This window comes from Bubalus kerabau, chromosome X (assembly GCF_029407905.1).
Source record: "Bubalus kerabau isolate K-KA32 ecotype Philippines breed swamp buffalo chromosome X, PCC_UOA_SB_1v2, whole genome shotgun sequence".
NCBI classification, from domain to species: domain Eukaryota; kingdom Metazoa; phylum Chordata; class Mammalia; order Artiodactyla; family Bovidae; genus Bubalus; species Bubalus kerabau.
Window position 1 is genome coordinate 63,599,916 of NC_073647.1, and position 15,614 is coordinate 63,615,529.

The 15,614-nt window shown below is 40.7% G+C and overlaps 1 protein-coding gene across 10 annotated transcripts in view; it reads left to right on the plus strand.

The window, feature by feature from the left end:
• Positions 1 to 15,614, plus strand: part of SYTL4 (synaptotagmin like 4) — a 95,344-nt gene that overhangs the window by 72,258 nt on the left and 7,472 nt on the right. For 9 of the 10 annotated variants that reach the window (XM_055565744.1, XM_055565745.1, XM_055565742.1 and 6 more), the window contains 8 exons: positions 318 to 419; positions 894 to 969; positions 1,622 to 1,712; positions 1,825 to 1,928; positions 6,253 to 6,345; positions 7,970 to 8,148; positions 8,442 to 8,544; positions 9,065 to 9,226. In XM_055565744.1, the coding sequence (XP_055421719.1) occupies positions 318 to 419; positions 894 to 969; positions 1,622 to 1,712; positions 1,825 to 1,928; positions 6,253 to 6,345; positions 7,970 to 8,148; positions 8,442 to 8,544; positions 9,065 to 9,226 (910 nt within the window). The remainder of the gene's footprint in view (positions 1 to 317; positions 420 to 893; positions 970 to 1,621; positions 1,713 to 1,824; positions 1,929 to 6,252; positions 6,346 to 7,969; positions 8,149 to 8,441; positions 8,545 to 9,064; positions 9,227 to 15,614) is intronic. The other variant, XM_055565750.1, reaches the window with a different exon arrangement.

Consider the following 15,614-nt stretch of genomic DNA (forward strand, 5'->3'; position numbering starts at 1 on the left):
AAGAAAAGCAGTTTTGTCATATTCAGGGAACCAAGAGAGCTTCATCATTCCATAAATGTAAAGTATAAGGAGAGGTAGAGGGTGAAAAATGAGTCTGTAGAAATGAGCAGGGGGTCAACTCGTAAGGATTTTCTTGCCATGCTAAGGAGTTTGAACTCAATCCCAAGGGCAATAGAGAACCTCTGAGCAGTTTTAAAAGTGTACTCAGCTCTTAGAAAGATCACTTAGGCTACCACTGTGAAGGAGTTGGAAGGAAGCCCAACACCCAGCAGGAGAGCCCACTTTCTTTATGTGTTGGCTCTTGGTTTTTATTGTAGCATGTCATTTGAAGTGCCCAAGCTGAAAAGTGGAAGGAGTGCACTGGAAGCCGAGAGTGAGAGCCTGGATAGCTATACAGCTGACTCGGATACCATGTCCAGGTGAGATGTCCCCAGTCCCAGCCATTCTGCTCAACCGAGCTCCTGTTTTGTTCTCTAGAGCCAGGGTGTGGGGTTCTCCTGCCTTCAGTGTTCCTGACTTCTGTACTTGGTAAGGCTAATGAAGTATTTTCTCTGTTGCTGCAAGTCTCCCACTAGCACTTCTCTGAGCACAGCCTTCTGAAACACACTAACTTCCACAGGCTGCTGCATCTTGGAGAGTGTTCTTGGACCCCTGGACCAGCAGCAATGGATGCTGCTATCCCTTAGGCATGGGGGTGTGAGTGTTTGTATTTGTACAAAGCTACTTATCTGATTGTCTACATTCCTTCAAGGTAAATCAGATGTGAAGTTTACCTTCTGTATTTAGTTACTGACCTTAAGCCAGTGGCTTTCCTTCCACAGAGCTTGGGTCCCTAGATAGACAGGGAAGGGAGGAGGAGGTGATTTTATTACAGTTTCTGTATCTGCCCCCAGGAGAGACTCTCTGGATAAATCTGGCCTTTTTCCAGAATGGAAGAAGATGTCTGCCCCAAAACCTCAAGTAGAAAAGGTAAGCTTTAGTTACTGGTTGGTTGTTCTCTGTCTTTCTGTCTTTGTCTCTCTCTCCTTCCTTTCTCAGGAAGAATTTAAATTAAGAATTGAAGCAAACAAATTTTAGTTCAGATATCTCTGGTAGCATTTTCTAAGGTTTTGGTTGAAATGTGAGAAAATAGGTTTTAGAAAGACACTTAAAGAATGAACTTATGATTGCCAGGAGGAAAGATGAGGAGAAGGGATAATTGGGGAGTTTGGGATGGACATATATACACTGCTGTATTTAAAATGGATAACCAACAAGGGCCTACTGTATTACACGTGGAACTCTCCTCAGTGTTATGTGGCAGCCTGGATGGGATGGGAATTTGGGGTAGAATGGAGACATGTATATATATAGCCAAGTCCCTTTATTGTTCACCTGAAACTATCACAACATTGTTAATCAGCTATATCCAAATACAAAATAAAAGTTTAAGAAGTTAGTGTAAACCACAAACAAAAAAAAATAGATTTTGTGCAACTTCTTAGGATTAAGTTAAAGCCCTAAGATTAAATTAATCTTTAAGTTTGTCATAATTTAGTGAATATCTGAGTCTTCTCCCCTAATCAACTCTTCCACCTACCCAACTGTCTTTTTCCATTATTTCGCCCTTATCTGTTCCTAGGAAGCTCAGCCTAGGGGTCAAAATGTGGTATCTGTGGACGAGGGTGAAATGATATTCAAGAAGAACACCAGAAAAATCCTCAGGCCTTCAGGTAGCTGGTTTCCCTTCATGGCCTTTTGAGATTGATGTTCGGAATACTTGGTGGGTTATTGGTATGGAGAAGAGTATGTTTCTTTTGCTTTGGTTTTTGATTTTCCACTCAGAATATACTAAGTCTGTGATCGATCTTCGCCCGGAAGATGTGGGGCATGAAAGTGGCGCCTTGGGAGACAGGAGCAAATCTGTCCCAGGCCTCAGTGTGGATATGGTAAATACCCTTGTATTTCATTTGGTAACCATATGAAAAATTATATATATAAAGTTGACTTTGGGCCTCCCAGGTGGCACTAGTGGTAAAGAACCTGCCTGCTAATGCAGGAGATGTAAGAGACATGGGTTCAATCCCTAGGTCGGGAAGATCCCCTGGAGAAGGGCATGGCAACCCACTGCAGTATTCTTGCCTGGAGAATCCCATGGAGGATTCTGGGAGGAGCCTGGTGGGCTACTGACCAGAGGGTTACAAAGAGTCAGACACTACTAAAGCAACTTAGCATGCACGCAAGCAAAGTTGACTTTACTACCTGATACTCTCAATTTACCTGTTTAGTTCCTTAGGAAAAGGCAACATGAATTTTGATTTCTCTCTCAATTCTAGAGTAAATCTGATTGCTAAATTGCTTAAAGAAAGAGATTATATTTCACTATCTCTTTTGTCTTCTAAACATTGCTTGATATATGGTTGGAGGCTCAAGTAAATACTTCAGTCAGTCAGTTCAGTTGTTCAGTCATGTACAACTCTTTGCATGCCAGGCTTCCATGTCCATCACCAACTCCTGGAGCTTGCTCAAACTCATGTCCATCGAGTCAATTTCTCCTCTTGCCTTCAATCTTTCCCAAGCATCAGGGTCTTCTCAAATGCGTCAGTTCTTCACATCAGGTGACCAACGTATTGGAGTTTCAGCTTCAGCATCAGTCCTTCAAATGAATATTCAGGACTGATTTCCTTTAGGATGGACTGGTTTGATCTCCTTGCAGTCAAAGAGACTCTCAAGCGTCTTCTCTAACACCCCAGTTCAAAAGCATAAATTCTTTGGAACTCAGCTTTTTTTATGGTCCAACTTTCACATCCACACATGACTACTGGAAAAATGATAGCTTTGACTAGACGGACCTTTCTCAGCAAAGTTATGTCTCTGCTTTTTATTATGCTGTCTAGGTTGGTCATAGCTTTTCTTCCAAGGAGCAAGTGTCTTTTACTTTCATGGCTGTAGTCACTATCTGCAGTGATTTTGGATCCCAAGAAAATAAATCTGTCACTGTTTCCATTGTTTCCCCATCTATTTGCCATGAAGTAATGGGACCAGATGCCACAATCTTAGTTTTTTGAATGTTGAATTTTAAGCTAGCTGTTTCACTCTATTTCACTTTCATCAAGAGGCTCTTTAGTTCTTCTTCACTTTCTGCCATAAGGGTGGTGTCATCTGCATATCTGAGGTTGTTGATACTTCCTCTAGGAATCTTGATTCCAGCTGGCGCTTCATCCAGCCTGACATTTTGCATGATGTTAAATAAGCAGGGTGACAGTAACTATCTGCATGTAAGTTAAATAAGCAGGGTGACAATATACAACCTTGATGTACTCCTTTCCCAATTTGGAACCAGTCTATTGTTCCATGTCTTGTTCTGTTGCTTCTTGACATGCATACAGGTTTCTCAGGAGGCAGGTCAGGTGGTCTGGCATTCCCATCTCTTTCAGAATGTTCCACAGTTTGTTGTGATCCACACAGTCAAAGGCTTTAGTGTAGTAAATGAAGCAGACGTAGATGTTTTTCTGTAATTCCATTACATTTTAAGTGATCCAGCAGATGTTGGCAATTTGATCTCTGGTTCCTCTGCCTTTTCTAAATCCAGCTTGAACATCTGAAAGTTCTTGGTTCACGTACTGTTGAAGCCTGGCTTGGAGAATTTTGAGCATTACTTTGCTAGTGTGTGACATGTGTGCAAGTGTGCAGTAGTTGGGACATTCTTTGGCATTGCCTTTCTTTGGCATTGGAATGAAAACTGACCTTTTCCAGTCCTGTGGCCACTGATGAGTTTTCCAAATTTGCTGGCATATTGAGTGCAGCACTTTCACAGCATCATCTTTTAGGATTTAAAATAGCTCACCTGGAATTCCATCACCTCCACTAGCTTTGTTCATAGTGATGCTTCCTAAAGGTCACTTGACTTTGAATTTCAGGATGTCTGGCTCTAGGTGGGTGATCACACCATCATGGTTATGTGGATCATTAGGTCTTTTTTGTATAGTTCTGTGTATTCTTGCCACCTCTTCTTAATATCTTCTTATTTTGCTAGGTCCATACCATTTCTGTCCTTAATTTTGCCCATCTTTGCAGGAAATGTTCCCTTGATATCTCTGATTTTCTTGAAGAGATCTCTAGTCTTGCTCATTCTTTTGTTTTCCTCTATTTCTTTGCATTGATCATGGAGGAAGACTTTCTTATCTCTCCTTGTTATTCTTTGGAACTCTACATTTAGTTGGGTATCTTTCCTTAACTCCTTTACGTTTCACTTCTTGTCTTTTCTCAGCTATTTGTAAGGCCTCCTGAGACAACCATTTTCCCTTTTTGCATTTCTTTTTCTTGGGGATGATTTTGATCGCAGTCTCCTATACAGTGTCACGAACCTCCGTCCATAGTTTTTCAGGCAGTGTGTCTATCAGGTCTAATTCTTTGAATCTATTTGTCACTTCCACTGTATAATCATAAGGGATTTGTATTAGGTCAAACCTGAATGGTCTAGTGGTTTTCCCTACTTTCTTAAATTTAAATTTGAATTTTGCAATAAGGAGTTCATGATCTGAGCCACAGTCAGTTCCCAGTCTTGATTTTGCTGACTCTATAGAGCTTCTTCATCTTTGGCTGCAAAGAATATAGTGAATCTGATTTTAGTATCGACCATCTGGTGATGTCCATGAGTAGTGTCATCTCTTGTGTTGTTGGAAGAAGGTGTTGACTATGACCACTGCATTCTCTTGAAAAAACTCTGTTAGCCTTGCCCTGCTTCATTCTGTACTCCAAGGCCAAAGTTGCCTGTTACTCTAGGTATCTCTTGACTTCCTACTTTTGCATTTCAGTCCACTATGAAGAAAAGGACATCTTCTTTTGGTCTTAGTACTGGAAGGTCTTGTAGGTCTTCATAGAACCATTCAACTTCAGCTTCTTTGGCATTAGTGGTTGGGGCATAGACTTGGATTACTGTGATACTGAATGGTTTGCCTTTGTAACACGGATCATTTTGTTGTCTTGAGATTGCTTCCAAGTACTGCATTTCAGACTCTTTTGTTGACTGTGAGGGCTACTCCATTTCTTCTAAGGGATCCTTGCCCACGGTAGTAGATATAATGGTCAACTGAATTAAATTCACCCATTCCAGTCCCTTTAGTTCCCTGATTCCTAAAATCTCGATGTTCACTCCCATCTCCTATTAGACTACTTCCAATTTACCTTGATGCATGGATCTAACATTCCAGGTTCCTATGCAATATTGTTCTTTACAACATCGAACTTTACTTCCATCACCAGTCACATCCACAACTGGGTGTTGTTTTCTCTTTGGCTCAGCCTCTTCATTCTTTCTGGAGTTATTTCTCTACTCTTCTCTAGTAGTATATTGGGCACCTACCAACCTGGGGAGTTAATCTTTCAGTGTCATATCTTTTTGCCTTTTCATACTGTTCATGAATACTGAAGCCATTCCCTTCTCCAGTGGACAACATTTTGTCAGAACTCTCCACCCTGACCTGTTCATCTTGGGTGGCCCTACACTGCATGGCTCATAGTTTCATTGAGTTACACAAGGCTGTGATCCATGTGATCAGTTTGGTTAGTTTTATGTGATTGTGGTTTTCATTCTGTCTGCCCTCTGATGGATAAGGATAAGAGGCTTGTGGTAACTTCCTAATTGGAGGGACTAGCTGTGGGGGAATCTGGGTCTTGCTCTGATGGGGGCAGGGCATGCTCAGTAAATCTTTAATCCAGTTTTCTGCTGATGAGTGGGGCTATATTCCCTCCCTGTATTTTGGCCTGAACTATGATAGGGGTAATGGCAGTAATGGTGACCTCCTTCAAAAGGACTTATGCCAGCGTGCTCTGCAGCTCCCAGGTCTGTTGTATTTAGTGCCCTGACCCCGCAGCAGGCCACTGTTGACCCATGCGTCCACTGGAGACTCCTGGACACTCTTTGATATAATTGTTCTCCAGTTTGTGGGTCATCTGTTCCGTGGCTCAATGGTGGGGCTAATGGCAATCTCCAAGGGATTTATGCCACACTTAATAAAATGTAAAGAGATGGCTGGGTTGGGGCAGTCAAATTAGAAAGAGATATTCTTACTATTTTGTGATTTGAGAAGGATGGTTGGGATGTAGTTTGGGAGCCTGAAATAGGGAAACCCAAAGATAGAGATAAGCATGTATGTGTGCACATGACACCTCAGAGCTTAGCAACAATTATGGCCCCTACTAAAGGAAAGATATTCATTTTTGAACTTTTTATTTTTTCTATTAACTCTGAATGTAAATTTATCATTCCAGGAAGAGGAAGAAGAAGAAGAAGACATTGACCACCTGGTGAAGTTGCATCGTCAGAAGCTAGCCAGAAGCAGCATGAGAAGTGGTTCCTCCATGGTAAGTTCTGTTAGTTCTGTGGCTGTGGACATGTTGGGGTACCAGGTAAAATGGAACTACTTCCCTAGAGCAGAGTCAGGATGTGGGGAAGTTTTGGTTATTCTTTCTAGGTAAGTGAGATGCATTTGTTTGTTCCTTTTCTCAAGTTAGACCATAATTGCTTAGTGCAGTTAGGTGACTTTCTCAGTCTCTGCCCTGGAAATTCTTATTTCAGGTAGTTAGGGCTAGAGATGTTCATCACAGCTTTGTGAACAGTAACCTATAACTTCTACCCTAAAAAGGTACCCAGGCCACAAAGTGAGAAAGATCAGGTGTTCTCATCAGAGCACACCCCAAGTCTCACATTCAAGGGTGGTGAATGCCATGAGAAGGGTCTTGGCAGGGTTACCTAGCATCAGGATATGGCTAAGGGAAAACTATACCAATCGGAATCATAAAGTTAAAGGGACATTTAAGAATTGGGGCCTAGTTCTGTCATTAAGTATGAAGATTGATGTTTAGGGGAAACAGAGTCAGAAAGCAGGGTGAATAGATGATCACACTCACACACAGGAAGAGAACAGTAGGCTTGCAGAGTTGATTATTAGCTGAGAGGAACGTAGCTTTTCACCTCAGGTGGGGTTTTCCCTCCAAATCTGACACAGTCACTTTTCTCTGTAGGCCTTGAGAGGGATAAGGTGGATAAAAGAGACCCACAGATAATTAACGCTCCTTGTTTTAATTGATAACTGATCCCTTCTAACCAACATCGTAACATACATAGTATACACCAAAATCAGACTCAGCTGCACGCTGCCTCTACTCCTTGCCCACCTTCTGGGGCAGTTGAAAATTAACAATAAAAATGTATAAAAAGAGAATAAGAAGAGCAGCTCAGAGCCTAGGTGAGCTGATTGATAAACCTGAGCACTTGTAAGCAGTTGTGAGTGTGCTGTTAGCTGTCTCTTATATTCTGGGTACAAGACCATTGGCAGTACTGGTTAGTTGCAGGGGCTTTTGTTTTGTTTAGTGACTATGACTTTCTCATGAGTGAAAATGTGAACAATGTGGCAGGGACAGTGTGCCTTCACCAGATGTTTATGGGTGCTTTATCTTGTTTGTTTATTTCTTCCAGTTTTATTGAGATATAACTGACATACAGCACTGTGTAAGGTGTACTGCATAATGATTTGACTAACATACATTTTGAAATGGTTACCACAATAAGTTTGGGAACATCCATCATCTTATATAGATACAAAATTAAAGAAATAAAGTTTTTTCCTTGTGATGAGAACTCTTAGTATTTGTCTCTTAACCACTTTAATATATATATAACACACAGCAGTGTTAATTATACTGTGTGTGTGTGTATCATGTGTATTATATCCCTAGCACTTATTTATCATATAACTGGGAGTTTGCACCTTTTGACCACTTTCATATAATTCCCCCTCCCCTGACCCCTTGCCTCTTATAACAACAAATCTGCTATCTTTTTCTATGAGTTTTGTTTGTGTTTGAAGTATAATTGACCTATAACACTATGTTAGTTCCTGTTATACAACATAGATTTCTGTAAATTTAAAAATGCTCACCATGATAAGTCTAGTTACCACCTGTTATGTGGGTGCTTTATCTTCAGAGTACGATTGGCAGCATGATGAGCATCTATAGTGAAGCCGGTGATTTCGGGAACATCTTTGTGACTGGAAAGATTGCCTTTTCTCTGAAGTACGAGCAGCAAACACAGGCTCTGGTCATTCACGTGAAGGAGTGCCAACAGTTGGCCTATGCTGATGAAGCCAAGAAGCGCTCAAATCCGTGAGTGCTTCTGGACCCTGCGCAGTGCTTGGAGATGATCAGACCCCAACATCTCTCTGGGCACCCTTGAACCAAAGCTCTCACTTCCTGGGCAGACAGGGAGGTGTGATTGAGAGTGGTTAGGGGAGATGTGGGAAAGGGGCCAGGATTAGGAAAATCCAAGAATGGTGTGTAGAAGAGGGCTTGATGTGATATTTTCATTTCATCATGGCATATGTGTATGGAGGGCAGGAAAGTGAGAAGCAGGTTTCCAAAAAGACAGCAAATGACTCAGTATTCTCTTTGGCTTTTAGATATGTGAAGGCTTATCTTCTGCCAGACAAATCCCGCCAAGGAAAAAGAAAAACCAGCATCAAGCAGGACACTATTAATCCGTTATATGATGAGATCCTCAGAGTAAGTAGCTAGAGTCTAAGAGGATAGGAGAACTTGTTCTGTCTTGTGTGCTGAGCTGTAGCAATTCCTCTACTGTATGGCTGGTCAACATGGTTTTCAGCGGCCATGTCTGTGTTTGAGGATACACTGTGGGCATCTGTTCACATCCTGACTTCTCAGCAAACAAAGCTGGTTTGATTTTCTTGGATTCTGGTGAAGTTGGAGGGCCTCATGGTCACAAATCTCATTTTAAGGGGTCATTTGTGATCAGGAGTCTCCCTGGCAGTTCTTTTGCATATTCCAGTGTTCTCTCACTCACTGAAGGAAAAATTTATATCCCAGGTCCTCCCCTGGAGTATGGTAGGTTTTTGTGAAATGGGATAAGTAAAGGCTTTGAGGGATGAAGCTCAAAGTACTTAGGGACTAAAATGATTTGATCAGGACTATGGACTTTGAGTATGCTTGCTCAGATTTTGGAATAATATTTTTCTGAGAAATTACTGTGAACTAATCATCTTGGGTATCTCCTTTCCTTTCACAGTATGAAATCCCAGAATCTCTCTTAGCCCAGAGGACTTTGCAATTCTCGGTGTGGCATCATGGTCGTTTTGGCAGAAACACTTTTCTTGGAGAGGCAGAGGTCCAGATGGATTCCTGGAAGCTTGATAAGAAACTGGATCATTGTCTCCCTTTACATGGAAAGGTAGTCTGCTTTAACAACTCCTTGTAGAGTTTGCATCTGAGGTAGAATTATTTGCAGTGACTTCTGCAGGAACAGTTTTGATTGTAGTTTGTGGCGTTCTCGCGCCCCCTGCTGGGGTTTCCTAGTTTAACAGTAATTTCAGATGCTCTTGGATGGCAAGTGTCAGTCATCTCTTCTGTTACAAGCCAGGTGAACGATGAAGCCGTGGTTCCCCTTTGAAGTCTTTCATATATATGTGTGTCAAACTTTGCTTTCTAATCTTCTAGAGTCTGGGTGTATCCTAACATTCTGACTTGTGCCTTTTCTCCAAGCTAACCTTTTGGATGTATCCTAATCTGTGCTGTTTTTCCAAACTACCCTTTTCACTACAGAAATGGGAAGTAAACCAATTCATGGAGCTCCACTTCCCATGCTCTTTGTCATACAAGCCAGGGGAAGTATTACTTTGGAGATGGAATCCCAGGGGAGAGTGTAGCACAGTGTGTAATATTACCTGGGATCTGAGTGTGGACCTGGATTTGAGTCCAGACACTGTGATTTGACAGCTAAGTAAATTACCTAACTTAAAAACTAACTTAGGTAAGTCACCTAAATTCTGTGGGCCTTAGTTTCTTCATCTATAAAGTGGAAATGATGATAATATTCTCTTCTGCAGGATCGTATACAGAGTACCAATCAGTGCCTGGCACATTAAAGATGTTCAGTAGGTTACAGTCATTCAGGTTAAGATGAAATTGCTAAAACAGAGTTAGGACTTCTTGATTATCAGAACTTTTCAGCGGCAAGATTCTTCTGTAAAACTTTTTTTTTTTTAATTTCTTTTTTTAATTTTATTTTGTTTTTTAACTTTACAATATTGTATTGGTTTTGCCATATATCAACATGAATCTGCCACAGGTATACACATGTTCCCCATCCTGAACCTTCCTCCCTCCTCCCTCCCCATACCATCCCTCTGGGTCGTCCCAGTGCACCAGCCCCAAGCATTAGCATTTTCAATGCTAAAAATAGTTCATGGTAGATAGAATAACTTGGGAAAGATAGACATAGAAGTAGTAGTAGTGACTGCTTCTAAAAAGAGAAACTGAAGTGGGAGGGTGATTTAGTTTTCTCTATATGCCTTTTTATAACATTTGAAATTTTTACCATGTCTACATATATTGCTTATCAAGAACATTAAGAATAAAAGGATTTATGTATACATGGTTCAAAATTAAAACAATATCAGTTCAGTTAAGTTCAGTTGCTCAGCCGTGTCCGACTCTTTGCGACCCCATGAACCGCAGCACGCCAGGCCTCCCTGTCCATCACCAACTCCCGGAGTTCACCCAAACCCATGTCCATTGAGTCAGTGATGCCATCCAACCATCTCATCCTCTGTCATCCCCTTCTCCTCCTGCCCTCAATCTTTGCCAGCATCAGGGTCTTTTCCAATGAGTCAGCTCTTTGCATCAGGCGTCCTAAGTATTGGAGTTTCAGCTTCAACATCAGTCCTTACAATGAACACCCAGGACTGATCTCCTTTAGGATGGACTGGTTGGATCTCCTTGCAGTCCAAGGGACTCTCAAAAGTCTTCTCCAACACCACAGTTCAAAAGCATCAATTCTTTGGTGCTCAGCTTTCTTTATAGTCCAACTCTCACATCCATACATGACCACTGGAAAAACCATAGCCTTGACTAGACGGACCTTTGTTGGCAAAGTAATGTCTCTGCTTTTGAATATGCTATCTAGGTTGGTCATAACTTTCCTTCCAAGGAGTAAGCGTCTTTTAATTTCATGGCTGCAATCACCATCTGCAGTGATTTTGGAGCCCAGAAAAATAAAGTCAGCCACTGTTTCCACTGTTTCCCCATCTATTTCCCATGAAGTGATGGGACCGGATGCCATGATCTTCGTTTTCTGAATGTTGAGCTTTTAGGCCAATTTTTTTCACTCTCCTCTTTCACTTTCATCAAGAGGCTCTTTAGTTCTTCACTTTCTGCCATAAGGGTGGTATCATCTGCATATCTGAGGTTATTGATATTTCTCCCGGCAATCTTGATTCCAGGTTGTGCTTCCTCCAGCCCAGCGTTTCTTATGATATTCTCTGCATATAAGTTAAATAAGTAGGGTGACAATATGCAGCCTTGATGTACTCCTTTTCCTATTTGGAACCAGTCTGTTCCATGTCCAGTTCTAACTGTTGCTTCCTGACCTGCATACAGATTTCTCAAGAGGCAGGTCAGGTGGTCTGGTATGCCCATCTCTTTCAGAATTTTCCAGAGTTTATTGTGATCCACACAGTCAAAGGCTTTGGCATAGTCAATAAAGCAGAAATAGATGTTTTTCTGGAACTTTCTTGCTTTTTTGATGATCCAGCGGATGTTGGCAATTTGATCTCTGGTTCCTCTGCCTTTTCTAAAACCAGCTTGAACATCAGGAAGTTCACAGTTCAGTTATTGCTGAAGCCTGGCTTGGAGAATTTTAAGCATCACTTTACTAGCGTGTGAGATGAGTGCAACTGTGCGGTAGTTTGAGCATTCTTTGGCATTGCCTTTCTTTGGGATAGGAATGAAAACTGACCTTTTCCAGTCCTGTGGCCACTGCTGAGTTTTCCAAATTTGTTGGCATATTGAGTGCAGCACTTTCACAGCATCATCTTTCAGGATTTGAAAGAGCTCAACTGGAATTCCATCACCTCCACTAGCTTTCTTCGTAGTGGTGCTTCCTAAGGCCCACTTGACTTCACATTCCAGGATGTCTGGCTCTAGGTGAGTGATCACACCATCGTGATTATCTGGGTCGTGAAGATCTTTTTTGTATAGTTCTTCTGTGTATTCTTGCCACCTCTTCTTAATATCTTCTGCTTCGGTTAGATCCATACCATTTCTGTCCTTTATTGAGCCCATCTTTGCGTGAATGTTCTCTTGGTATCTCTAATTTTCTTGAAGAGATCTCTAGTCTTTCCCATTCTATTGTTTTCCTCTATTTCTTTGCATTGATAGCTGAGGAAGTCTTTCTTATCTCGCCTTGCAATTTGGAACTCTGCATTCAAATGGGTATATGTTTCCTTTTCTCCTTTGCTTTTCGCTTCTCTTCTTTTCACAGCTATTTGTATGGCCTCCTCAGACAACCATTTTGCTTTTTTGCATTTCTTTTTCTTGGGGATGGTCTTGATTCCTGTCTCCTCTGCAGTGTCATGAACCTCCGTCCATAGTTCATCAGGCACTCTGTCTATCAGATCTAATCCCTTAAATCTTTTTCTCACTTCTACTGTGTAGTCATAAGGGATTTGATTTAGGTCATACCTGAATGGTCTAGTGGTTTTCTCCACTTTCTTCAATTTCAGTCTGAATTTGGCAATAAGGAGTTCATGATCTGAGCCACAGTCAGCTCCCTGTCATGTTTTTGCTGACTGTATAGAGCTTCTGCATCTTTGGCTGCAAAGAATATAATCAGTCTGATTTTGGTGTTGACCATCTGGTGATGTCCATGTGTAGAGTCTTCTCTTGTGTTGTTGGAAGAGGGTGTTTGCTATGACCAGTGCGTTCTCTTGGCCAAACTCTTATTAGCCTTTGCCCTGCTTCATTCCATATTCCAAGGCCAAATTTGCCTGTTACTCCAGGTGTTTCTTGACTTCCTGCTTTTGCATTCCAGTCCCCTATAATGAAAAGGGGCATCTCTTTTGGGTGTTAGTTCTAGAAGGTCTTGTAGGTCTTCATAGAACTGTTCAACTTCAGCTTCTTCAGTGTTACTGGTTGGGGCATAGACTTGGATTCCTGTGATATTGAATGGTTTGCCTTAGAAACAAACAGAGATCATTCTGTTGTTTCTGAGATTGCATAAAACAATATAGAAGTATATAAAAAGAAAAGTAGGTTAGAACTGTTATCAACTACTTGAATATCTTTATAGAAATTTTGTATTAAGCAGCACAGATATATAAATATGGATTTAAAATTTTCCTTTTTACGCAAATGAGCTCTTCTCATTGTGTGTATATATATCTTGATTTTTTTCATTTGACACTTTGTCATTTATAATGGACATTTTTCTATGCCATCACTACAGGTTTATCTCATTTTAATTGCTGGATAGTATTCTTCGTGTGGGCTTCCCTGGTGACTCAGATGGTAAAGAATGTGCCTGCCGTGCAGGATACCTGGTTTCAATCCCTGGGTCCAGAAGATCCCACGGAGAAGGGGATGGCTACCTATTCCAGTATTCTTGCCTGGAGAATCCCAGGAACAGATGAGCCTGGTGGGCTACAGTCCATGGGGTTGTAAAGAATAGGACACATCTGAGTGACTAAGGACACATAACACATTCTTCGTGTACCTGTATTATATTTACAGTTCCCTCACTGATGGGCATTTAATTTTTTTGCCTCTTTTTTTCTCTGTTAAAACTATGGTATACTATATCTAGTCCTTCTTTTGTGAGTGTAACTGTAGGAGAAATTTCTGGTGGTGGAATTGCTGAGTCAAAGGAAATGAACATTCGATATTTTGAAGCTACTGCCCTCCAAAAATATAGTAACAATATTAAAAATCTCCCTTTAAGTACTAATAAAAATTGGAAAGCCATTATAATAAAACTATAGCATATTATTAGAAATTTAGAATTTCTTAAGCATTTGGCATATAAGTCATTCTCTCAAGGGCCTACAGTTGATACAATTATAATGGAAATGTCATTGTAAACCGTCATGAACTACTGCCAGCAAAGAATGCCTTCCATCAAAAGAAAAACCTGCACTGAAATGGAACTGTTTGCTCTTTGAAATTATTTTGAGCCAGAATGAAAATATGCTCTTGAAACAAATACGCCAATTATGCCAATTTCCAGCTAAGGTTAAACCCTAATTTTTTAGAGTCCACTGAAGCTCACAATCTAGAGACTAACAAATTGTATAGATACTTTATAAACAACAAAAAGACCACTCCAATATTGCATATTTATTTTAACTGAAAACATTCTCCATTTTTTGTCTCTGATTTTTCTTTTTTTTCTTGCCCTAGTGATCCGTTTGCTCCCATTCAGTTTTCTCTTCCTGGCATCCACCTCCCTATCCTTCTATGTCTCTTTCATCCATTACACTGCTGTGCATTCTTGGTATATGGTACATTTTTCCAGACTGATGGGGATTATGCCTTCCTTGTATTGCTATACTCAGAGCTGAGGCCCTATGTTAGAGGAGCCGCTGTGAACACAGGCAGTGAATGAGCACCTCTGATCTGCACCAGCTCATGCTCTGGATTCCAAGGCATAAGGAGCACAGCCATGCCAAGAGAGCCAGCAGAATGAAACCATCCTGCTCCTCATGGCCACTTACTGCTCATACTACCTGACACCCACTCATTCCCTCTTGCATTCATTCAGGAAATATTTGTAGAGCACCTATATATGCCAGGTACATTGCTAAGTGTCAGGCATGCTAGGATGAACAATGATAAAAACACTTGATTCCTGTCTCCTGGCATTTAGATTCTAGTGGTAGAGAGAGTCATTAACCAAAACTAACATAAAGTTAAAATTGTGGCATATTCAAATCTTAGTAACAAAGTTTCACTGAGCCCTCAAATATCTGCAAGCTCTCTTTTTAAAAAAGACTTCTGATCTTTGAAAATCATACAAGTGATAACTTGCCTTTCTCATTAAAAAAACACTATAGATGCATAGAGAGTAAAAAGTGAAAGCCGATTTTCCTTTGCCCATTCTACTCCCCTCTTTAGAAGATACAAGTGTTAAGTTTGTCTGTATCTTTCTGGGTTTTTCTATGCAGTGTAACATAGTGCTTAAAAGCATGGATTCCAGAGCCAGTCTGTCTGAATTTGAATCCTGGCTCTGCCAATTACTATGTGACCCTGGGCAAGTTACTTAACATCTCTGTTCCTCTGTTCCATAATCTGTAAAGTGGGGGTGATTATACTCATGTCATAGGGAGTATCTTGAGGATTAAACAAAATGATATACTTAAAATACTATAACAATACCTGGCAGATATAGTAAGTACTGTATGAGTGATAATGATAATAATCATTATTGACATATATATATATTCACATATACAAATAAGAATATGTTTAAATATAAGTGTGATACTTTTTCTGCATCTTGCTTTGTTGACTTAACAGTACATCTTGGATATTTTTCCCTGTTAGCGTGTAGAGATTCACGGCATCCTTTTTGAGGATCACATGCCATATGCCATACAAGGGCATTAAAATCACTCATTTAACCTTTCCTATATTGATTGACATTTAGATTGTTTCCACTTTGGGGCTATCACTAACAATGTTGGTAACAAGATTCTTCATCATGGTGTCGGTCCCACGTCATTTTGTATGGCAGCCTTGCTTGAAGACCTTCAAGGGTATTTGGAATCTAGTAACAGTATCCCCAT